Source organism: Zophobas morio, unplaced genomic scaffold (genome assembly GCF_036711695.1).
Source record: "Zophobas morio isolate AGI-343-1 ecotype UQ-CSIRO unplaced genomic scaffold, CSIRO_AGI_Zmor_V1 ptg000005l, whole genome shotgun sequence".
Lineage (NCBI taxonomy): Eukaryota > Metazoa > Arthropoda > Insecta > Coleoptera > Tenebrionidae > Zophobas > Zophobas morio.
The window spans coordinates 4,156,177-4,181,612 of NW_026972110.1; the positions used below are offsets into that span (position 1 = coordinate 4,156,177).

Genomic DNA, 25,436 nt, shown 5'->3' on the forward strand with positions numbered 1-25,436 from the left:
CAGTGCTGAAATATGACGTAGTTTTTTCTCATCAATAACAGGAATAAAACGTTGTCGTTCTGTCAAATATAATTTATTTTTTCAATATTTACAAAGTATCAAAAATTACAATCTTTGTAAAATTATTGTTAAGATTTAACTGAAGACAAAATTTGGCAAAGTAATAAATTATAACAATAATAATGGAATTTTCTTTACAATTCGGAATGCTCCTGAAGACTGGAATTGAACATAAAGGGGCTTTGCAGAGCAATCTGAAGTATAATGATCTTTACTTTGACAATTGGGAATCTATATTTTAATTAGTTTATATGTCATAAAAAAATCCGATTTTTATGACGGTGCAAACAGAATTTTGTTTTTTTATTAGTTCGTTAAATATTTAAGATACCCAAACGTGTACTGCAAATAAACACAACCTGCAATCTAATCCGAAAAAATGTCTCTTGCGATTGAGTGTCAATGATGAAAATAAAAAGAAAACAAGCGGAACATCTATGGCTGCATGTCATTATAAAAATGTTACTTGTTCTTGTTTTCGAAATTACATTCATTAATAAATTTGTATCAACGTTTCGATAGTGTACTCTGGAGTGCGATTTTGAATTTAGGCCGTAACGATATCATGAATACAAGAATCGAAAATGATAAAAGTATTAGGTTTGTAAGTACAAATTTATTTTTGCGTTAAATTTACAACGCTGTAACCGCAGCCAATACACTCAACGAGTTTTTTGAAGAAACTTCCTTCTATTACGTCGAAACTTATGTGTGATCTAAATACACCTAACCAAATACTTTTACTTTTATTAAAAAAGTGAAAGGACAAGAAGTGTACTATGTTTATTGAAGTTTATTCATACGACGCACCGATTGCATAAATTTAAAAGTGATATTCATTCAAAAGCTAAGCAGAATTAAATCAAATTTTTCCTCTTTATGAATAAAGAATGTTGTGTTTTGTACTATAACAAATATGTTAAAAAAATTTGATATATTATGTATAATATTGTTGTAATTTTTATGTATCACATTAACTATCACAAAAAAATTATTTGATAATGACACGAGCAATCAGTGTTGAATGTTGCACGGTTCTTCTTAAGTATTTTGTTCGATTTTTTTGTAATCTTATACACTAGTATTTGTGATACTCACACAATACGAATAATTTAAACTTACTTAAAAATTACATCATGTTGTTTTTAAAATTAGTTTGTACGTAATTTTGTCTTAAAGATTGCAGGTTGCTAAACTTTGTACAGTATATTTAAAATGTTTCAACATTCTTCCGATTTCTTCAAAGTGCCCTGCACTCATAGTCCGTCTAATAACAGCAACAAAGTAAATAAAAAAAACACATTTTTTTTTTCGAAATCACACACATTGCGCTCTTAATTATTCGAAATACTTAACAAAAATCATATTTTAACGAGTTATATTTCTCAATAACAAAAATATATTTATAAATTATATGACAGAATCAAATAAAAGTCAAATCGTAATGTTATGTTCAGTTAACATAATGAATAAACGCAGTATATAACTATTTTATAAAGAGATATTAAGACTAGCAACATACACAATTAAATATAATCACAGAGATTGCCCTAGTGTCTAGATGCAGGTAAAAACCAATGATATGATTATATTATTTACGGAAGAAGGCCTGCTACATTTGGAAGAAATAGATACAAAATCGTTAAAAAATTGGAAAACAATTAAATTAAAACAAAATATTTCCCAAGAATGGTTGAAATAAAGAAAGCATAACTGAATTTTGAACAATCTTAAAAAAATCATATTTAGAAGAAGCAACGAACTGATTACATTTAAATACCTTGTACACCAGTGAATATTATATTCAACTTAATTTGTATCCAATTAAAAAATATATTACTTTCATAAAATGATCTCTTTGAAAATTGTATATACATTAAGTTTTAAAAATACTACACAGAAATTATTCATTTTATTTCTAGAAACCGGGCATTAAATTGGAACTTTGTACATACCATACGTGCAATAATAAATAGGTGATAAACAAAACATGTTTTCTTTGGATAGTATCAGACAAAACACGATGACTTAAAACAATTTCCAGCTATATATGGTGCTTGCCTTCTTTTATTATCTTTGTACATAATTTTACATATTGCTTTAAAAAATGGAATATGTTGTCCCACTGCAGTGTTTTCTTAGGTATCACACGCGAAAAAGCTGCATAAGGAGAGACACACGTTGTACTTATTATTAAATTAAACACAAGATAACTTGGGAGTGAACTATTGTTCTTCTCGTTTACGTTGTCCACTATGTTCACGCACCGTTTAAAATAATTTCATTTACAATATTTTTTGTTTAATATATTCTACAGTTAATCTAAAATTGCAAATTAAAAAAATGTTATAAAAAAATATTACTAATTATAAATTAGTTCTTAATATTGACCTGTAAGATGTTTAATTGTTCTTCAAACTAGTATACTATAAATAATAAAAAGCATTTATTCTTTGTTCGCCAATAAAACTTTGGCAGTTGGTTAATTTGTTCCTGCTGTATGTTTATATATCTTTTCGTGCTGCAAATTTTAGAATTTACATTACTATTTAAACTCTTGAAACAACAACTAAAAGCACGTTGTTCTTAAACATAAGATAGCTACGAAAAGAGCTAATATGATTATTGCACCGTATACATCAGTTAAACAAAATGTGCCTATTACAAATGACGATTATAAATAGCAACTTTATATACACAAACTAAGGAAATTAAAAAAAAAAAAAAAAAGGAAATTTGTTGTCCTAAAGCAAGTATACGTCATAACGTATGCCTGTGAATTAGCATACTAACTTTATGTTTAGCATTTTTTTTATATGAAAACTGTGAAGCTCGATTTTTAAAATCACCATTGAATTTATTTATAAAACTACTTCGCGTGTCACTGATATCACGATCAACTTTATAACTACTTGCATCACCTACCATGATTCGGTTGTCGTTGTGTATAACAGCATTAATAACATGCATGTTACAGAATTTCCTTTTCAAGTCTATTTTGCTATCGCTATTATTTATGGTTTTCTCATCATGGGAACCTTTCGTGACCTCTGGGGTATCATCTATACTATTACTATTGCTGCCGACATTGCTGTCGACGTTGGTGGTGTAATCATTTAGCTCCTCTTCTGCCTTACTCGCATCCTTGGTTTGGTTTGTTCCGTCATCATGAGTCCATATAATAACCACTCAATCTCCTCTATGCGATCTCACACGCTGAGGTTCGGTATTGCCCCTATATATGTAAACTTGCATTAAAATTAACACGTCCACAGCCACTTGCACTGATCCACAAATCCAAAACTGAATTGGAGCCTCGCGGAACAAAAAATATAAAGTTTTAAATACATCACCACAAGTCCACATTATTACCATAGTTAAACTAAAAGCATAATCATATGTATACTTATTGGGCTAAACCTATATACTTGCAACTTACCTCATTCCTTCGGTAGATTTATTCTTAAAATTTTTCACTAATTGTGGCGTACCTAGCATAGCTTCAGTAAAAACAGCTAGGAAGCCCATAATTTCCACAAAAATAATTTTATCTATGAACAGGTACATCATTATTGACGTTGCAATCGTGAAAACTAGCATACAGTCTATGTATGATTGGAAGTCGTTCCAATTCCAAAAATATTTAATATCGAAATCTGAAAAAAATCGTTTTTATCTAAGAAGCTTTTATGCAAAACAAACACAAATAACATGCTTATAATTTTTTAAGCCACTTAATGAACTATGTATTATCAAAATTGATGAAATGTGACTTACGTCACACAATATTCTGATGAAATTGCAATTAATGATTTTTGAGGCATAATGAATTGCACATTTTGTGTACGTATTAATAAAGTTTTACTTTTGTATTGCTTTTCAGAAGCCTCTTTTCATGCATTTTACCGCAAAATTGGAAATTACACAAATATTAAGTAATTTGTCCAATTTATATAAAGTATTTTCTGCGACATTGTTTTACCTTAGTAAAATATTCCAATTTTTCGTGGTAGATCACCTTGCAATAACTTATATAAAATATTTTTTGTACATCTCTGTACTTCATTACACTGTTGACATTCTATTATAAAGTCGAGATTACACCAATTCGTTGTCTACAAAACCTATCCAGAAAGTAAAAAATCTCACCGATCGTATTTTGCATATTTACAAATCGGTGATTATTATGTACGTACTAACTCTTACAATAAGTCACTACGAAAAATGAAAATAGTGGTCGAAGTATAACTGAACTGTTGGAAAATAAATAAATCGTTAATGGGTCAATACACCGCTGACCTATATCAAGATAAACCCATACAAATGATCAAATGACTTCATAAACAAATATGTACAATAATTTGGAGATTCCCATGAACTTCTTAAGTTTATAGTATTAACAATTTATATTTCTATTTGCAAGACTTTCCTTCCAAGGTGAAAAATTTCGTTGGGAGTAGCAATGAATCCTGTATCCAGATAAAAAAAAATCAGTAAACGGGAGCTACAATCTTCTAAAATATCTCTTATTCCTCATTTTAAAATCAAAAAGATACGATAATAAAAGAATAATGGCTGTCCGAAAATAGTAGTGATAAGATTCGGAAGCAACTTTCTAGCGACGAGTTCAATAAAAATGTCTTAACAACTTGGACGTGGTTTCTATACTTCAACGCTAGGTTGAAGATTTTTTATTTTTGTATTATTTATAAAAATATACTATGGAATATCGGAAATTGTTACCCGCCAAAACTAAAATTCTCACTAAATCAAGCTCACCTTACGTTCACGAAAAAAAAATACATAAAATGAAATTTTAGTGTGTCTTTGAACCTACATGACATTTTTTTTAATGTGGCAAGTCAGAACATCGATTAAAATTATCTACGAATTATTGCAACATTTAATAGTTGTTGCGAAAGTATAGGAACACTCAAGTTTAAGCTTTTTGCTACAAATGCTAAATTATAAGACGCTTTGGCAGTTATTCTCAAATAAAAACAAATTTTGTAATTACAAAATTCATAATCTCACATTAATACATAATAACAGGTTGAAGACGCAGTTAAACATATTTTTGAATGTTGCTGGTTTAAAAAAAAATAGAAATGATATGACATAAACCAGATGTAATCATATAAAAAATTCCTTCAAAATAATTTGTTTTTAACTTACAAAAATTTACATTTGTAAAAAAACTACTTAATAAATTTTCGTTTTATAATATCCACTTCGTGAAAAAAAAATCTTTTTAGTTCATTTCATATCACACAGCTACAATGGAAGAACAAAATATGAAATATCACAGACATTGTTTGCTTCCAACTTTAATGCATACATGTTATTTAATAATATGTGATGTGGTAACTTGTTTAAAAAGTGTCATTTTATCAAACAATATGAACAATAAATTGTTTGTCATTCATTACTTTAAAGATAGTGAATTAAAAGATTTCACATACAAGGAACATTTCAATTATGTGAAAATTTCGCTCACTGTAATGAACTTCTGAGTATGCAAATTTAAGTCGTCAATTTGATAAGCAGTGTTGTATAATCAAGTTAAGAGATATAGCAAAGCATAACTATTATTTACTTTTTGATTAAATAGTTGTATTTTAATGACCCTATGAAAGCGATAAGAAGTAGAACTGAAAATTAGTTATGAATTTTATGATAGAAATTGAAAAGATAAATGATACTGACCAAAGTACTGCCAATAAATTTATATTATAACAGCCTTAAATTCTCGTATCAGCAATTATTTGTTAATCTTGTAAATACAAGCCAAAATACGTCGCTTTTTATATAGCGACTACTTTGCATGAATTTACATTTAATGGGTTTTTCAATCAAAAGTTTGAACTTTTATCTACAACAATCAATACATGGCAATACTTTAAATCAATGTTAGTACTGAAAGCAGTAAGCAAGGCGTGCAAGCAAATTACCACAAATATTGTGAGTAGAGCGGGGAGGCTTAGATTTTAACAATCTGACGACTTCACTGGGTTTTGCTGTCAAAAATAAAAATTTACAAAATATTACTAAACATAAATCATAAATAATTATGTAAAAGATAGTAGAGTGATGATGCAAAAAGTATGTGAAAAAACAAACAATGGTTTACTGTAGCAAAACTAATACTTAACTAGCCACGTTAAAGTGACATTAGAAAACTAATTACCAGATTTGTTTTGGTATTGATTGCAGATTTTTCTAAAAATAACACTGAACGCATCCATACCTGTGAAAATCCTCTGCCTTGCTTGCATCAGTTGATTTCTATTTCTAACTCGAACACATAGATGTATCATAATGAACATTGTTACATTCATGATGATGCTTTGAATAAGAAGGGGATATTCAAAGTGTTTACCGAACCTATAAAATTACAACTACAAATTGGTACAAAAAACAAAAGCAATACTCACCAGAACATAATGCGTAAAGTATTTGCTATTAAAAGGGCAAGACACACCAACAACGAGAAACCTTCTGCATCTTGTGATTTTTTAATTTGTCTATATTGCGGAATGTAAGGGATGACACCCCCTATAATCATAGCACCAGCACTTATCCAACCCACTACTGCTCCTACGGTAAGGGACAGTTCGTCTGATATTACCCAATCCATATTCCTAACTACTTAATTCTACAAGAATATCCTTACTACTTCGTGTTGCCCATTTCAACGAAACTGTGCTCACCCAACTGTCAAATGTCAACTAGAAAAAACAAATGTCAAGTGAAGTGATGTGTGGAGTGTGGCGGTGGTAAAGATACCGCGCAAGCGTAGCAAATGGGAAAACAATTCGAAAATGTTAAAAGAAATCAATTATTAAACAATATTTTTTTAATATTTTACAAAATACATCCATTCCTGGATCACCATATGCATTACGGAATGTTATATAGTATATAAAAAGTCCCTAGCGTAGAAGTTATGTAACTCTGGCCATCACTTCATTTACATTTAAAAGTTGGGTTATATGGATTAGGTTATGTTCAATTTCATGAAAAATTTGGGTAAGAGTAGTAAAATAGATTAATTATATTGTGTACAATTACTTATTCTTTATAGCAACATGACGTTTATGAAATTTATGAATCCTATATTTAGATATCGATCTCAAATACTTTCTAACAATTTATTCTGCCAACAAATCAGGACATGCAAAACTCGCCAGTCCGCAGTAACAAAATCAGTGAAGACTGAGGTCGACACAAATGTAAAACCGATAGGAGAAAAGGTGAAAGAGACGACAAAGACTGCCTCATATTTAGGAATAATTTTGTTAGGAGTTGGGGTAACTGGTACATTATTTTATGCAGTTTTTCATGAGCTATTTTCAAGTAAAAGCCCCAATAACGTTTATTCACAAGCAGTAGAAAGATGTAAATCAGACGTGAGAGTTCAGGATAAACTTGGGCTTCCAATTTCGGCATTTGGGGCTGAGACAAGTCGTCGTCGCAGACAGCATGTTAGTCACATCATTTTCCAAAGGGAAGGACGGCAGTGCATAAGAATGAAATTTTACCTTAAAGGAAGTTTTCATCAGGGCACTGTCCAATTAGAAATGATTCAGGTAAATAAGAAGAAGAGTTTGCTAGTATAAAATGTGTTATTCCAGAATGATTCGGGCAATTATGAGTACCGTTATATGTTTATCCAAGTTGATGATTTGTTACAAACTACATTTATTTTAGAAGACAACAGAGACAAATTCACTTCTGCACCACAGTTGGAGTTGTCATTGTAAATAAAATTCTGTAAATACAAAAATATAAAAATTTATTGTTTTTTCTTGAGTGGATTATCTTCATAAAACAACACTAGCCTCCTGTTGAAAACATAAGTTTTTATTTTTGTAATAATGTATGAAACCGTTAGGTATATGATAACGTACTGCATCCAAGCCCATTTCATTGTTTCCCAAAATCCAGGTTTGTAATATACAATGTCTTCTGGATATCGTAAAGTTATATCCAAAACAAAATTTTGTGAATTCTCCAGTTTAAAGCTTGTGTATACATTTTTCATCACTGTAGATACTAAAAAGAATGTTTTAAAAAACGGAGTCTAAATTACTTTCAGTTTTTACTATTTCTTTTCGAATATGCTGTGATGATGTTATGTACGTCATATTGGTGTACTTGCTCTATACTTGTAATTATGGAATAATTGTAAAATGTGTTAACTTGCTTCGTATGGCAGCTTATAGGACTGGACTGAGTAATACCAACATCAGATGTTACCATAAATTTTGATACAGGTACAGGCAAATATGTCTGATAAATCACTGCAGCTTGCATATGTACAGGGCAAATCTACAACCAACAAGTTAGAATGTTCACAACAAATATTGAAAAGTTCATAATTACAGATAATTTATAATCCACTGGAATTATAATGAAGAAAGATGTTAGTTGGGTATGTGTAGGAACCGTTACATCTAAAATTAAACTAAATTCATCAGCCTTGTTATCAAAATTTTTATCTATTTCCCGAATCTGGAACATATTGGGCACATGTTAATACACAATAGTTTACTGATAATAATTTCTATACTTTAATCATTGAGCAGGCATCAATGTAATCCAATTGTTCATACTGGGGCAGAGTGCTGCAGGTAATTACAGGGCTATTAATATTATTTGTAGTTGATACAAATAGATATTCTCCTTTAAACTTGACATCTGGCTGTTCATGAAATACATTTCTTTTAATCCAAAAACCTACAAAATAACAAGTACCCAGTACAAAATAGTAATGTTATCAAAGTGTAATTTTGTTACCTTTACTTTTATAAGCAAATATAAAGGGTAATACAACACACATTATCCCAAAAATCAGTGTCAACAAAGTTGCTTTTGAGAAGAGGGTACTTTTATATGTAATATTTATGTTTTTTACAAATACATCTAGAATAACCATATTCAGTTTTAAACATTGCACCTAAAATTATTATTCTATTTTCTGACTTTCTCTCATAGCTTTCTCTTAAATTTCTTGGTAGTCACAGTGACGTTCATAACAAATTCTATAACAACTAACATAAAATTGCTTCTACTGTTTGGGTTTGTAACAGCATGTTGTCTTGGCAACCACATTGTAATCATAATGGATTGTCAAGCCAAGTACACACGTTCCGGAATCCTAGTTAGGTACTTTTAAATTGAACGTATTTTTATTGCAAAAATTTGTTTATCTATAATCTGGTACCCATATGTTATACTTCGTATCTAGGTATACTTAAATGATTCTGGTAGTAAGAACGCATTTCACTAACTTGCCAAAAAAAAGCTTCGTTATTGTGACAAAGCGGCAAAATAATTAGCAAAAGAAATTTCAGAGCTACCCTTGATAGTATAGAATCATCTGTGGACATGTTCTGCCTACATATAGATTATTCTAACATCGCAAATGGGGACTAATTTGTTCCTTCTCTTTCGAGATGTGCAACTATTGTGTAAAAGCAATAAAGGTAATAATAATAATAAAGGGAGACTGTGATTAAAACAAGCATACATCTTTTTTTTTTCAATAAACAATAGCCTCCATTCATATAAATTTTTGTTGCTCATACGCTACAACATATTGACAACGAAAGTTCAAATGTCATAATTCTTTTGACAAATCATATTAATTAAAACATTAAAAACGTCTACTATTACTAAGAAGTGGCAAATCTGCAACATTTGTAATTTCACAGGTCACTGGATGGTTAAATATCTAAAAGAAAATTAAACTTTGAACGCCTGTCTTCTACATTTCCAAGGATTTTTAAAATTACTTTTTTCTTTGTTTAATAAACAGCCCTTAACAACGTGTCATAGAGTTAGTGCGCCATTTTTGAATCACCTGTATACGTTGCAAATTAAAAAATATCGATCTGCGTGACGACGCCAACGCCATTCCAAATATATGTAGGGGAATCTGGGTAACAACGGTAATAATATTGAAACATAGGGACCTGTGAGACATTTCTAATTTTGAGCCTAAATTTGACGTTATAGTTACTTCTACTGTACACAAGATGGCACTGATGAGTTATTAGTGGTGGTCTGACTAAAAGCGAAAGATCGGTTGAAGTGTTAAAACTAAATAGTTTACAATGTTAGTCATCTATCATTACACTAAAGAGTAGCTGCCGTAGTACTATGTGCATCGTATCAACGGTTTTTGCGACAGATACTTCTCAGAAAGATGAGTTAGAGGAAAGATAGGCACTGAGAAACGCAACAAAAATAAATAAAACACAAAACGTAAAAAGAAAAGTTATGGAACCCGAAACGATAAGCAAAGATGACAAAAATAATGATTCAAAAAAGTAACGCTAACGTCATAGTGCAAAAAATGTGAATGATCAAGAATCTTCTACAGATGAAGACGGGGAAGTGTTATATGAAGAATCTTCCGACGATGAAATTTTTATTCCAGAACTGGTAGGTTCTCCTGAAGGAGATTGTGTATTACAAAAATTTACTCAAGAAAAAAAAAACGTTTTTTGTACACGCTCTCAAAAATGGTTATTTTAGGGATTCAAAAGTGTCCGTAAAATGAGTCTTTTTCGTACTAGTACGAAAAAGTTGCCATGGCAACTTTTTGGGACTGAATAGTAAAAACTATAAAAACAATAATTAAATAACCACATTTATTCTAAAGGAGTAGATACAACAATACAATATTTATTTCTCAAAATGAAAATGGAATGAACAGTTTTGAGATCCCTGAAAACCAGGGGCGGCTTGTCCTATGAGGCAGGTGAGGCAGTGCCTCACCAATGAATTTTACGCCTTATTAGGATTTTTATTATTTTATACGGACACATTTCGGCCAATAATTTGTGTCTTTTTTCTGAAATTTTAAAAATAAATATAGAAAATTATATTCTTATTTTTATCTCGAGGTACTCGTTGCTCCCTTAATTAAACAGCGCGCTTAAACACTCGGCACAACATGTATTTTGTGACGCGAATGAGGCAGACTCGAAGCTTGCCTCTACAGCATATATAGAAATGATGTCGTTAATAGGCAAGCAACCTGCAATACACTCATAATCGGTATAAGTTGAAAAAAGACAAAATTGAGGCTAGCCTTATTTCCGTGCTTGCAAAAGAGATGGACAACTATAATATTTGCGCGCGGGGAACGTGCGATTATAATGCAGTCTGCATTCGCAGGAGTATTCAAAATTAGGCCGTTGATTGTTTTGCCACAAATCTGTGTGTGTATAAATCGATTCAAAATTTCGGTAACAGAATTTTGTCTTAAAAGTGCCTACGCTTGCGTGTGTGGCGTTAGTGCTTTGATTTGGGTAATCGTTATTTAAGATTACGAGTAAATCGGAATTTTTCTCTACTAACGTTAAATGACAATGGCAGTTCTGTTTTTTCTACTTTCACGTATGATGATAAATGGTATGGAGTTAAGGAATTAAAACCGCCGGTTCCTGATTTGAGTAAATCGTTAATTGATCCATAAAAAAATTTAAAATAAATCCGTATTTATATTTTATATTTTTTTCATTTTGTTTTTTGTTATAAATCAAATTAGCTTTATTTTATGTTGTATTTGATCTTTTTCGATATGTTTTCTTTAAAGTTTATTTTGATTTTGTTTTTTGTTAGAAGTTATATTAGTTTTTTCTGACCACGCTTCCCTTTCCTTTTGTCCTGTCATTGTCATCCTTTCCTTGCAAGACCTCCTTACACCTTCACGTTGGTTCTTTGTGGACAGTTAAATGAGTTTACAAATTTGTTTATTTGACTAAATAGAAAATATTTAAGTAATCTTGATTTATTTATATTTTAGAGCGTTTTGTGCTTTGCCTCATCAATTTTTCAAGTCATGAGCCGCCCCTGCTGAAAACTGTTGTGTCCAAACGAAATACCTGAGGAGCTTGAAGGTATCAGGCTGATGTCTCTTGATGTCGTGGAAGTAGCTTCAGTAGTAACTAATAGTGTGTTAGTCGATGGTTCGTTTTGCTTTTCTCCCAATAACTGTCTGCATATCTTCTTCTTCCTTTCAACAGATTCTTCTATATATGATTCTGCGACAGAAGACGACCTAAAGTTTGTTACTATTTAGAAGAAAACAATAATTATATTGCAAAAAAATTACTTCCATCCTCCTAGCCGTTTCAGGGAGATTAAACTATCAGCCGCCAGAGATGCAGAACCTCGTCGGAAGCAATGCCCTGCATATTCCTTGGGATTGGGCAGGTTAAGAAATTCAGCAACAACCGAGGGCATTTTCGCAAAAGAATGAATTCCTACACGTTGGACAGTGCATTTTCCATTGCCATAACAAATGAAAAAATAATCGTGTTGAACTGTCTCGGGCCGTAATCGTAAAAACTTCTGGTATAATTCCAGGCCATTGACAGCTTTGCCTTTAGCTATCACTGGTAAGACTCTCTTAATGTTGCTCTTATTATCAGGAATTGTTATAATTAGACATTCTTCGTCTTTTTGGGCAATATCTTGAATTTTTAGTGAATGTAGCTCCTCTCGCCTACATGCACCACACACACCAAAAAGAAGGGCAACCTACAAAATGAAAAATAAATCTATCTGATACATAGAATATTTTTTAAACCTTTATTGATAAATATTTCATATCGTCTGCATTTGTCACAAATGTGTCAATTTCTTGACGTGTCAAAACTTTTGACTTCGTGGGCTCGTATCCTACTGAATTTCTCTTTAAAAACGCAATGACTCTGGAAAACTTGTTTATTTCAATATTTTCTTTGACAGACAAAACAGCTTTAATCATTGAATATTTTGACCAGAGAGTAGATGGTTTTACTTCTTGTGACTGTAACAAAATACGGAAATTATCACGATAATCATGTGTAAGGCTTATAAATATTGAACATAAAGGCGGCACTTACCTTTTCATGAAGATAATTTAACATTACATCTTCATCTACTACTACAATTTTTTTTTGTTCTTTCCATCGTAGGAATATTTGATATTCCTTTTCGTACAGTCGCGGACAGTGAATTTCGTCCACACAATTCACGCGAATTCACAAAAATTCACTGTATCGGTGCTTTATTGTCATCATGACTGACGTAAGTATTGTCAAATTTAATTTAGATTCGAACCTGACATCGATTAGTTATTTTAATGAAGGTAAACTAATATCCCTTTTCCAAGATGGAATGTCGCTACACTTTTGGGCTTATCGCGGACTAGTGTTAGTTATCGTGTAAAAAAATGTTTGCCCCTTTATGTCAAAATGACAAAAAAAGGTTAGAAAGATCTAAGGGCTAATTTAGAGTTTTTTTCTGTCAAAGAAATTGGGTGGACGAAATTCACTGTCCACGACCCTACATTTGCCGAGACTTCGCTAGAAGTAAATCCAGTACGATTTCTTTTGCTTTTTCCGTAATATGTGCGGGATTCTGCATTTTGTGCAAAAAAATGTCAGGTTTTTTCGTGTTTACAAAACACTGTAGTTACTATGGTGGCAGCCCACTAGCCCACTTTTCAATAAATATTTGCTTCGTTTGTCAAAATTAGTCGTTTTTATAAATGGTTTTTAAGGTGTTTTGGGAGCTTGAACAAAAAAATATTGTTTGTAACACGTACGTAAAACGTTTTTTGGGACTCATTTGCTATTCCGGACTTGCTTTCGGCTCGTCCGGAAACAGCAAAATTCGTCCCAAAAAACTATGTTTTAGGTACTTGTAACAAAAATAACTATTTTAATGTAGCAAAACTACTTAAACACGAAAACAATAAATTGTATGTATCATATGTATTTAAGAAAAAGTACTAAAATGGAAAACAAATTTGTATTTCTAGTAGTAGAAGACACTGGACTTGTGTTGGAACAAGATATCGTCATGATTTTATCTCCACCATTAGTACATATGGGACTACAAAAAGACAACAATCTTATTATCCATTTGAAATATACTTCTTCTGTTAGTATTCGTTAAAACACTAAGTGTCATTGTTTCCCACGCAAAGTCTCATTGTGCTCCCATTATAGGGGAACATTGAGACATAAGATACGATTCATTTTATTTTTTTATGTTTGCTTTTAATCAATTTTGCGTTTTTGGCCATATAAACTACATAATAAAAGAGTTATAAATATGATTTAAATTTTATTTAGTTAATAAACCGAAAAAAACTATCCCACTGTTACCTACATTCCTCTATATGTCATAATTACAATGTAGGTATTAAATTGAAATGCTCTTTTAAGCTAAAAACAAAGGTCTTATAGAATTTAAATTTCTCTATCCATTTACAAGATATAAAAGACCGCGAAGCTTTATTTCTGAATTCTGGGACTCTTGTATAGCTAAAAGCATGGCTGAAAGTGAAGGAAACGTAAGTACGACGTCTGGCTCAGGATGTGGCTCAAGTTAGAACAGTTTCGCGGTAAGAAAGGTGAACTACTGGGTTCAAATTCCACTTGGTGCATTTTTCCTCACTTTCATTAGAAATTTTGTATGTAAACAGAACTACTTCAACGAATATTTTATTTACAATTTAAAGCTCCTTCTTACAATCATTAAAAGCTGCCAAAATAAGACAAAACGCCAACCTATTTTGCGTCTTCATTTTAACAGTTGAAGAGCAGTGCGATACATGTAACTATATACTCCTGACATAAAAATGTTTAAAGCACCATTTTGTGTTTTCAAAAAGACGTAAGAATTTTTAAAATAAAAAATAAAATGTGTAAAACGAGAGTCCCTTTTCAGCGAAAAAAATATAAAGGTGATTTTTTTTTCTAATTTATGGTACGTCTTGCATTTTCTTCTAAAATTGTATTTTTTTTAATAAGAAGATAAGATAAATGCGAGTAACATTTTTATACAAATATGATGATTACATATTTACGTTGTTGTTTTGATTTTATTCTACCTTTTAAATGAATGATATGGATAAAATGGAACGTTTATTACTCAAAATCCTATATTCAAGGTATATTTGGTATATAAATAGAGATTTGATGACAAGAGGGAGCATGCAATTGTTAACGAAACCCCGGCAAAAGAGCTCCACTCAGAGCCATTTATGTCCCTTTGCGTACTGATCAAGTCAAAACTCGACATTTGCTTATTTCTCAGTACGAAGATTGTCGATATAAAATTTCAACCCGTTCGGAGAAACAGTTAAAAACTACCCCCAAAACAACCTTGCAGACTGGGGCTTAAAAATACTCTAATCAAGTCAAAATTTGACATTCGTTAGTTTTTCAATACGAGAATTATTGATGCAAAATGTCCCTTTATATGTGTCTGAAATTTTTCTGTTACTTGTACTTTAAATGAATGTGAACTATCAATCATTTTTATGAGTTGCTTCAAGGTGACTAAAATTTAACATAATAATTTTTTGTGTAAAGAATTCAGCAAGTGGTAACTTTCGACTCAGTTGGAGTATTTTTAAGCTCCAGTATGAAAGATTGCTTTGGGGTACTTGTTAAGAGCAACTTAAAAAAAGTTGTTTTTTTTTGCATAATCACTTCTCGTATAGATAAAAAGCTAAATACTAAGTTTCGATTTGGTAATAATATTTTTAAGGCCTAGTGTGCAAGATTTTTTTGGGGGTAGTTTTTAACTTGATTGGAGCATTTTTAACCCCCAGTCTGCAAGTTTGTTTTGGGGGTGATTTTTGAGGGCTTCTCCGAATGGGCTGAAATTTTGCATGAATAATCCTTGTATGGAAAAACTAGCGATTATCAAATTTTGACTTGATTAGAGTATTTTTAAGCCCCAGTCTGCAAGGTTGTTTTGGGGGTAGTTTTTAACGATTTCTTCGAACGGGTTGAAATTTTGTATAAACAATCTTCGTATTGAGAAATAAGCAAATGTTGAGTTTTGACTTGATTGGAGCATTTTTAATCCACAGTCTGCAAGATAAACTGTCGTCTGCAATTAGAAACGCCTTCAGGCAATCCCCTGCGTTTACTTCGGTTAGAGCTAACATCACTTCAATTTTGGAGGTAGTGTAATGGAAATAAGCAAAACTCAATGATGCCACACTTTTTGGAGAATTTCAAATAACAAAGAATTTACATAATATTAAATTATACATTAATTCAAATTATTGATTAAATGAAAAATGTGTTCACAGATTATATGGTTCTGGACCGAAAGTAAACTTCATATCACATACAAACATAGCACATGTGAAATAACACACACAAATACACCTTAAATACGGTCAAAATCAAAGTAATTTTCGAGAATAAAAATTTAGAGTCTGTAAAAAAATCATTAAATCTCTAATAAAAGGTTAAAGCCTTCCCGTTTTTGACACAATGATATTAATTTAAACTTTTCCCAAAGTGTATCGATGTTTAAGATTAGTTTAAATGACATAAAAGGACATTTTAAATCTATGGTGAGAAGTTACGAAGTGTGAAAATGTAATAACAAATAAATAGGTATGTCAACCTACTTTTTTAAAAATATAGTATGAAATATCAAAGGTGGTTTTGAAACTGTATTTCTGGTTGCGTTTTGAATTTTTTACACATGAAGCTTCTCGTTAATAAGATTGTAGTTAAAACATATTAACAGGGCATTTCAAATATATGTATTACAATTTATTTTACCAAACGCCTTACTGACACTCTACTATAAATACTCTAGATGGGAGTTTAATTTTAAAATGGATGTATCTTAAATTTCATTTAACAACCTGTTCAAAAGTTACGTCATTTTTTAACGACAGCGTGTGGCAATATTTTTCAGAGTGAAATTTCAGTTAGCGTTTTTTTTTTTTGTGGAGTCGGACTATACAATATTAATCATAAGTATAAAAAAAGTCAAGTAATTCTCGTCGTTCAAATGTTAAATATGATTGCAGCATAACGTACCGAGTCACTATAAAATTTTAGGCCTTGATCTTGCTCCAAGCAAAAGAATTCGTGGAATGAAAACAAAAAATAGCACCAAAAAACAACTACAAGCTTAGTTTAACGGTAGTACCTCTAATAAAATCAGTATGCAACATTTATTGTTTAATATTTATAATTTAGTAAATAATAGCATTAAAAATGAAGTGTCTTTTTTTGGTATACTTTTAATTAATAATTTGGATGCTGGGACTGTAGCTTTATTGTTATTAGTTGCTCGATTATATTATTATGTAAATATCATGTACAAGAAATATTTTTGAAAATTTTTACTTAAATTACGAGGCTATTAAGCTATTTATAATGATAATGCAAGAGATGACACTAAATTGTAGTAAAACTAAAATTTCTCAGGATAAGTAGGTATTTGACATCAAGTTATCCTTAACGATCTTCAATAAAAAAGAAACTCCAGGCAACAATAACAGGTTCATTCAAATAGGTTCATAGGCGGGACTCGAAAGGTAACTAAATCTGCTTTGAACTGTATCACAAAACAGAAGATACCACACAACCTGAAAATATTCCAAGTTTTTTGCTCTACTTTAATGATAATCGACTAAATAACCTGTTTAGGATGCACTGGCAAGTCTGCCGTAAGAATTTTGCTTATTCCTTTTTAGAGTCCCGTTAACATAGTAAGAACGAACGAAATCCAGTTGGCATAGTCTTAAAAAATGATGTAGAAAAAGAGTTATGCATTTTTAATTTGCTTTATAATTTACGAGCGACAGAAGTGTTTAAATATATACATATATTAGGCAAAATTAACCACCTCGAACTGGACAGAGGCTCACACTTCTTTCCCAGGGATTATGTAGGGGTAGACTGATGTAAAAAAAAAACGCAGGCTAACCATCTAACATAGAAACAAAGGGTACAAAATTTTATAAATTTGAAATCTGTTTCTGCAAGGGTCCCTAAGAAAATATGGATTTGTCAGTTCTGTAGAGGCATTTGAAGATGTAATGGTGAAATAATTGTGTAATTAGTAATTATACACAAAATTTTCCTCGTTTTGAAGTACAATTTAACAAATCCTGCTTCTTTGAAAAATTATAAAATTTTATTTTGCAATGCTTTTGCGATAACATCTCCTACAAAGTAATAATTGTAAGTAATGCCTTGATAAATCACAAGTATAGACTCATTACGGTTTGCACATTTTAGATGGGATGTACCTATTGGGTAAAATTCGCGATGCTTACGATAATTTTAAAACGTTTGCGAGATTTCGAACCATTCGGTTTTCCGCTTCTATAGTTAAATTGCAAAATGTTGTTATATATACAATTTTGATTTTTTTCCAAAAATCTGAATATCTAAGGTAACCACTCAACAGGGATTCATAGACCACAAGTGCAGGAATACGAGGGTGGAGTTCATCCTCCATCAGCTTCCCATACAAATTTCATGTCAATATGTCATTTAGTATTTTGATGGCAGTGCTTCAGATTAGCTGCATCAAATAATTCTAACAAAATAGAAATTCGGGCAGTAATTTTTTTTGAAAGGCCTAAAAGCTAGTGAGATCAAAAAAGGGTTGGATACGACATTAGGAGACTCCACTCCATCGTATATAACGATTAAACGATGGGTTGCTGAATTTAAAATGAAAAAATTGCTGAAGGTGAGGGAGGTAGCAGAATCAGTAAGAATTTCAACAGACCGTATACGAAGTATTTTACATGAACACTTAACAATGAGAAAGCTCTGAGTCAGATGGGTACTGTGTTTGCTCACTCCCGACAGCGTCGTAAGGATGTTTTGGCTGATTGTTTGGCACACTACAAGCGTAATCCAACTGAGTTTTTTCATTACTGTTGATGAAACATGGGTTCATCATTACACCCCGAGACAAAAAAGCAGTCGAGACAGTGGACCATGAAAGGAGAACCTGCTCTAAAGAAAGCGAAAACAGTTACATCGGCCAGTAACGTTAGGGCCACTGTCTTTTGGGATGCGAGAGGAATATTTTTTATTTACAACCTTCAAAAGGGAAAAACAGTTAGTGGGAAATATTATGCCACTCTACGACAACGTTTACAACAGGAAATTAAAGCAAAACGGTCACACTTAGCCAAACAAAAGGTGTTGTTTCATCAGGACAATGCACCAGTCCACACTTCAGTACTTACTGGCGGTGGCTAAAATTCATGAATAATTAAAATCTGAATTGCTCCCCACCCTCCCTACTTACCCGATTTAGCTCCATGTGACTTCCACCTTTTTCCAAACTTCAAAAAGTGATTATGTGCTAAGAGGTTGATGACAGATGATGAAGTCATCGAAGCAGTAAATAGTTATTTTGAACATCTCGACAAATCGTTGTATTACTCCGGTGTAACCGTTCTAGAACATCGCTGGATTAAGTGTATCGAGCTAAATGGAGATTATGTTGAGAAATGAATAAAAATTAACCGAAAAAAATGCATTCCTGTTCAGGTCCGGCATTAATTACCCCACCCTCGTATGTTTTGTTTATAAAATTTAACTAAAGTTTACTATTGTAAAATTTGGAGATAACATCATTGCATTGTTGGTAGGGATGGTCATTTTAGTTAGCGTTTTATCGTCTGCACAATATTTCTAACATACTTATAAAATTTGACAACAATCGGTCACGTAATTTTGGAAATTATCTGTCTAATATGTCTAGACAGACGTCAAATGGCATGTGGCAGACAGACAGACGGAAACGGAACACCTGTTGGTTCGTACTTTAAGGGTCAGAAAATGCCCAGAAAACATATGAAACTAGCCATTCGTCGGATGGACTCTATTACAGCTTACGTTTGGGAAATAAAAAATGATTAAGATTACTTAAAGCTTCTCCACACATATAGGTCGGGTTGATCAAATTATGCAAAAAATGACGAATTGACTATATAAATTTTAGACATATTTTTCTCACTTTTGATGACTTTGAAGGAGGATACTGGATGTGAGAGCTTATAGAAAGTCTGATGCAGAAACATACAGATGTAAAAACAGTGCTACTATAAGTAGTAGGATTGTCGCTAGTACAAGACAAAGAAAAACGTCGTTTTGCTCATCAAAAAAAGCTAATAGTTCTTCTATTATCAAAACCAAGCAGTTTTCGCCTTGAGTATCCCATTTTGAGTCTTTTTCTCAGGTAGATATTCGTCTTAAAAGTAAATCTATTTCTCCGTTTTCATACCGTATATTACGTGTTGACCTCATTATATCCAGAGCTTGCTTTGTAAACAATCATACATTTTCTGTTGAAATATTTGACACTTTTTAATAACTTTTGACTTATGCTTTAAGTATAATAGGAGTATAATAAAAAACAGAAAACAATAGATACTTCGTCTCAGGTTTGAACCTCACTGTTTCCTGTTTCACTACTTGCAGCTTTTATTATAAACTACTGTTGTTCACCGGAAGTAAGTATGGTCACATCCTCAGTCAATTAGTAGGTGTGGAAACTTTAATCACCAAGTTCCAAAAACTCTAGTCAGAATAAATTTGCTATATATATATAACTATATAAACAAATAAATAATTTTAAAAATCTTATTTTACATAACAACATTCGTATTTATTGCGATCGTGATCGTATCTTAAATTTAGTGCTCTCATATTTTAATGTCTCTAGGTCAAATAAACCACTTTCAGAGGATGATATTCATCATCCAACTATTTGCATTATTCGCATGACTACAGTTAGTGTCCTTACATAATTGTTTATGAATTTACAAATTCTGTATAAGAGCTAAGCAAAAAATTACAACCGTAATTTAGTAAAGTTACATATTCTTACATTTAAATACACAAAGGATAATTCGAAGTGCCAGCAGAATTTAATCAAATCAGTGTGCTGATTATAAATATTTTATACTTACGTAAAATTCTTAGAATTGTGGTTAATATTATACGAGTTTTTTAACTTTTCCGGATTCGATAACAATACCAGAAAAAATTAAAAAAACAGTCCAGATGTTTCATGTTTACAAGTTGTTAAAAATTATATTGTAATTTGATAAATTATTATACATTCTTGTTTTAAATATAAACCAGATTGTGGTAAGACTAATTAGTATGATGGCTTAGAAGACAAAAGATTTAAGTATTTTATGTAATTTAAATGAATTCAGATTTATTATTATTTACCTATGTGATATTTTGGGCTATATTATTGTGACTTGCTGGTATAGCTCACTCAGTATTTTGATTCCCTATTCAAAATAAGCCCGTCTATTTTGCTGAACCAAAATTTTTGCAATGTATTAATTTCTTAAATACTAGAGTCTATTCATTTGATCACTATGTAGGCACTTTCAAGCAGATTTAATTTTAAATTCTTTTCAGATTCGAAGAATTTTTTTCAGTGTTCGATTCTTGCATATACTTTTGTAAGCAGGTATTAGTTACTGCTCATGACTTTTTGAAAAAAATAGTCTTGCAGTTCGTACAATTAAATGACGATTGCATATTATATCCAGTTCCAATAATAGTAAGACTAATTTAATGAAATCACCTACTCATGTCCATTATGTGTCATGGATTAGATGGTATTTGTAGAGTATATATTCTTTCATCCACTGAATCATCGTAGTAAACATGTAACAGATATATTTGGCATGCAACTGTCATTACTAGAACTTTACAGATTTGTTTATTTTCTTGGGCTGTACTTCTGTAAGTTCTATAGCAGTAACCTTCGTCCAATTTTTGATTTAAGTAACGAATTTTGTAGTTATGCTTTAAAAAAAAATAGGAGTTTTAACTATCCAGGCAATGTTTAATAAATATTTTTATAAGGGGTTGGTATAAAATCAGGAAATTCCAATAATAAAATTTTATATTTTTTGGAAGATACTGAATATGTTGCGCTTCAGGGGCAAGGGAAGTTCTACCCAAGTAACCGTAAACCAATTGTTTTTATTAAATATTTTTATCACAACGTTACTTTCAACGTTGATATTTCCGAACACATCATGTAAGTAAACCAAATATGGGCAGCGTTAAGAATAATATTTAGTTAAGTATAAATTAATGGATATGGTAATTCCTTGTGTTCATCGGTTCACTTGTTATTACTTATAATATAATTTGTATAAATGTACCATATTTTCAAAGAAAAGAAGACACTTTCATTGTTATGTTTCATATCGCATTACGCCATTCTGTAAAGGTTTGTGAGCAAGAATATCTGGCCAAATGCCCCGATTTGCAAATTCAGGAAATGTCGTTAGACCCTCACATTAGAGAAGTAATCAACAGATTTGTTCAGACTGGCAGAATCCGCAAACACCTTTGACAAGATTGCCTCAGCAGTCAGGAGTTCTTATGAGCACTTTTTTTTGAAAATTTGAAAAATAAATGCATAACTTGGCAGAGTTGCAACATGAAAATAAACAATGGGCCCAAAGTATTGACAAAAAGATGTTACAGAATATTTTTGAAAATAAGAAAAATAGATTGAACATGTACCTTGAACAAAATTATCAATATTTACATTTAACCAAAAGAAATTTGTTTATTTTTTGTGTATTATGAATTAGTTTTATTTTTTAAAAACATAAGATATACAGATGCGTATGGTATTTGTCCTGTCGTGGGTATTTAGTAAAATACATATAGAGTAACAGACGATACGTTTCCATGAGCTACTTCAACGTTATAATCATTTATATAAATCCTGTATATGTATCAAAAATGCAGGAATCAAGTAGCAAACATTTCATTTATACTACAAAATTAATAATAATATAAGATTTTTTAAGAAAAATCTTGACAAATGGCCAACAAAAATTTGTAACGAAACAAGCGTCACTGTCGTTTATTTTAAAACAACACTCTCTATGGTGCAACAACTTTAGATTATGATTACAGTCGTATGCTTTATTTTGAACTAAAGAAAACTAGAAAAAAATAAATACACAAAAATAGTACGACGTGGTTCTTAACTTAAGGATGTCCATATTGAGTACAGTCTATCCATATATTATTTAGGTACTTTAATTTTTGCTTCCTCATTCCAAAATAAAAATATATGCATTATAGTCTATAATTTTGTAACAATTTTTTTAACACATTTTTACTTCCTAAGCGTAAGCTAAGAAAGTATAGTAATTGAGTCCATTGGATGAATAGGCACTTTTATGTTTTCTCGACGTTTCATGACCCCTAGAGTACGAAAAAAGTAGTCTCCCGTTTCAGTCTGTCTGTCTGTCTGGCGTCTGTGTCCATTTTATTAGACACGTAATCTCCTAAACTACTAAACTGATAGTTCTCAAATTTTTTTATTATTATTATTATTATTACATACATAGTGCAGACTGAGACTAATCTATTAGTCCACAGAGTTAACATAATATAATTGGTCTTTTTCATAATAAAGAAAACAAAATTCAAAATTTAGGTCTACATAAAAATACAAATTAAATTTAAAAGAAAGGTAACTTCTGAAGCTAATAAGTTTCATAAGTGTAAATTTGTGTGTTGGTCGTATCAGTTCTTAAAGATGTTAGTGGACTGCGCGTTGATGACTTGTTTGGGAAGATTGTTCTAAATCTGGAATACTCTCTTTGACAGGAAGTTTTGGCGGACCGTAGTTTTAAAGTTTTCTTTTTTGAGTTTTAGGGAGTGACCTCGAAATCGTGTGTCTTGGTTTAGTTGGAAAAAGTCAGCTGCCTGAATGGCAAAACGACCAGTGAGAATCTTGAATGTCATGATAATGTCTCCTCTCTGTTTTCTTTGTGCAAAAGTGGTTAAGTTCCATACTCTGAATCTCTCTTCAAATGCTGGCCTGATATGGTAGTCTGGTTATGCGACGTAGAGTGAGCTCTAAGCGGTTCCTATCGCTTCTACGATTACAATTCCAAATCAGTCCGCCGAATTCTAAAATGGGTTGAATATAAGTTGTGTATGTACGTATATTAGGAATATCATATTGTTGGGGAATATTTGTTGATTCCCAACTGCTTGTGCTTTTACAAGCAGTTCTGTTGGAGCACTGGAGAATTAAGTCACGGGGTACTTTCGAACAATGTTGTATTTCCTAACTGTCTTACAGTACTAACTTAAAACTAGAATGAAAATGAACAAGACACCCCCGATGCGTGCGCACGGGGTGGGGGAAATATTAGAAAATAGCGTCAAATCACAACACATATAGATGGTTAAACACTAACTAAAATTTGGATAATCATCCCCATCAACAACATGATGGCGTCATTTCAAATAATTCTAGTTTAAAATGATTTAAATGTTATATAATAATAAACTCCTATACTTATGGTGTATGAATCTGCTTTAAGTTTTTTCCCTAAACAGCCAAATGTTCACAAAAAAATTAACACAGTACAATAATGTTACCACTAACTCAGTATACAGGGTGCCGCATCCAAGTCTGGATATAGGGAATTAACATGGGAATTGGTTTTTATTTTATAATATCTCCCCAGATCACTTTAAAGCTATTATTGATTGATGCCTTTGTGGAGGTCGAAGAGGGCTATCGGCCAGTGTTTTTTTCAAATCGTTGCATCGCGCTCATTCACTGTAAAAAGGTTTTAAAAATCGTATTTTGAAATTCGCGCCCGATCCGAATTGTCGCGAAGTGTTCCGTCGTACTGTCGAAGTTCGGCGATCGCGTCTTTTTATTACCCATGCAAAATTCAAATGTCAAAGTGAAATTAGAAATTATTCTCATCAGAAATCAACGAAAAAGTCAAACTGAATTATTTTATCCAGTGTGATGATTATTGTTGGACAAATTAAACGGAATAAATGCACAAATTGATCCATTCATTCGTCATAGTGCGCGACCCCGTCAAACGAGCCAATTCGAACTACAATCAGACCGTATCCAAAAAGCCCAAGATGAAGACTTCGAGCAGCTGGTCTTCCTCAAAACCCCATCAAAGCCCATCGGCAGCATTGTGACATTTTCTGGGAGCCCTCAAGCTAGGAATGTACTCCGGCTGCCTCACTCAGTAATCACTGAACGACTCAGATTGAATTATTTTATCCAATATGACGATTATTGTAGGTCAATTTAAACGGAATAAATGCATAAACTGCACAAAATATTTTATTAGGTTATGCTATGTTCTACTGCGATTAGATGAAAAAGCGGGGGCCTGCATGTTCTTCAACGGTTAATTTAATTAGTAGGTAATTTGGATAAATTTCACCCTTTTTTTTTTGAATCACTAAAGATTGGAAGTCAATTGATTTTACATTCGTTAAGCAGGGATGGATTTTTTGCCTCCAGGAAGCATCTTCATTACAGGAAATTTTTGAGAGAGAAATGTAGAACATTGACTCATCAACATTTTAAAGTATTTTTCTCTATTACGAATGTGTTTTGGGATTCAGAAACTTTTGTATTACTGTTTTATTTGTTTATTGTGTTAACAACAACATAAATAAAAATAATATTTCGCAAAATAAAGTCACATTTATTTTCAAAGGTGATAAAAATTACATAAAATCAGGTGG

General features: G+C 31.6%; 3 protein-coding genes across 4 annotated transcripts; 1 reads left to right on the forward strand and 2 right to left on the reverse strand.

The window, feature by feature from the left end:
* Nucleotides 1–57: 57 nt before the first annotated feature.
* Nucleotides 58–6,783, reverse strand: LOC135122086 (solute carrier family 66 member 2). Of its 2 annotated transcripts, XM_064046325.1 has the most exons (5): nucleotides 6,495–6,783; nucleotides 6,308–6,444; nucleotides 6,012–6,077; nucleotides 3,500–3,716; nucleotides 58–3,442 (listed from the first exon to the last, which is right to left on the reverse strand). In XM_064046325.1, the coding sequence occupies exons 1-5, from the start codon at nucleotides 6,695–6,697 to the stop codon at nucleotides 3,250–3,252; spliced, it is 816 nt and encodes a 271-aa protein (XP_063902395.1). In that variant the 5' UTR covers nucleotides 6,698–6,783; the 3' UTR covers nucleotides 58–3,249. The 2 variants fall into 2 exon arrangements, with proteins under 2 accessions (XP_063902395.1, XP_063902399.1); XM_064046329.1 differs by lacking the exon at nucleotides 6,012–6,077 and having other exon boundaries at nucleotides 6,495–6,782.
* A 74-nt stretch (nucleotides 6,784–6,857) lies between these two features.
* LOC135122111 (mitochondrial import inner membrane translocase subunit Tim21-like) lies at nucleotides 6,858–7,856 on the forward strand. The gene is made up of 3 exons (XM_064046341.1): nucleotides 6,858–7,089; nucleotides 7,145–7,649; nucleotides 7,695–7,856. Exons 2-3 carry the CDS (start codon nucleotides 7,149–7,151, stop codon nucleotides 7,821–7,823), a joined length of 630 nt encoding a protein of 209 aa, XP_063902411.1. The 5' UTR covers nucleotides 6,858–7,089; nucleotides 7,145–7,148; the 3' UTR covers nucleotides 7,824–7,856.
* Nucleotides 7,822–9,218, reverse strand: LOC135122077 (transmembrane protein 231). The gene is made up of 5 exons (XM_064046319.1): nucleotides 8,860–9,218; nucleotides 8,633–8,799; nucleotides 8,446–8,574; nucleotides 8,166–8,391; nucleotides 7,822–8,115 (listed from the first exon to the last, which is right to left on the reverse strand). Exons 1-5 carry the CDS (start codon nucleotides 8,996–8,998, stop codon nucleotides 7,856–7,858), a joined length of 921 nt encoding a protein of 306 aa, XP_063902389.1. The 5' UTR covers nucleotides 8,999–9,218; the 3' UTR covers nucleotides 7,822–7,855.
* Nucleotides 9,219–25,436: the final 16,218 nt, after the last annotated feature.

Coding starts and splice junctions, on each gene's coding strand:
- LOC135122086 (XM_064046325.1), bottom strand. CDS start 6,697: ATGGATTGGGTAATATCAGACGAACTGTCCCTTACCGTAGGAGCAGTA. Junction 6,078..6,307: donor AAGGCAGAGGATTTTCACAG/GTATGGATGCGT, acceptor TATTTTTGACAG/CAAAACCCAGTGAAGTCGTC. Junction 3,717..6,011: donor CTCTACTCACAATATTTGTG/GTAATTTGCTTG, acceptor GATTTTTTTCAG/ATTTCGATATTAAATATTTT.
- LOC135122111 (XM_064046341.1), top strand. CDS start 7,149: ATGACGTTTATGAAATTTATGAATCCTATATTTAGATATCGATCTCAA. Junction 7,650..7,694: donor TCCAATTAGAAATGATTCAG/GTAAATAAGAAG, acceptor GTGTTATTCCAG/AATGATTCGGGCAATTATGA.
- LOC135122077 (XM_064046319.1), bottom strand. CDS start 8,998: ATGGTTATTCTAGATGTATTTGTAAAAAACATAAATATTACATATAAA. Junction 8,800..8,859: donor ATTTGCTTATAAAAGTAAAG/GTAACAAAATTA, acceptor GTTATTTTGTAG/GTTTTTGGATTAAAAGAAAT. Junction 8,392..8,445: donor CAGTGGATTATAAATTATCT/GTAATTATGAAC, acceptor TGTTGGTTGTAG/ATTTGCCCTGTACATATGCA.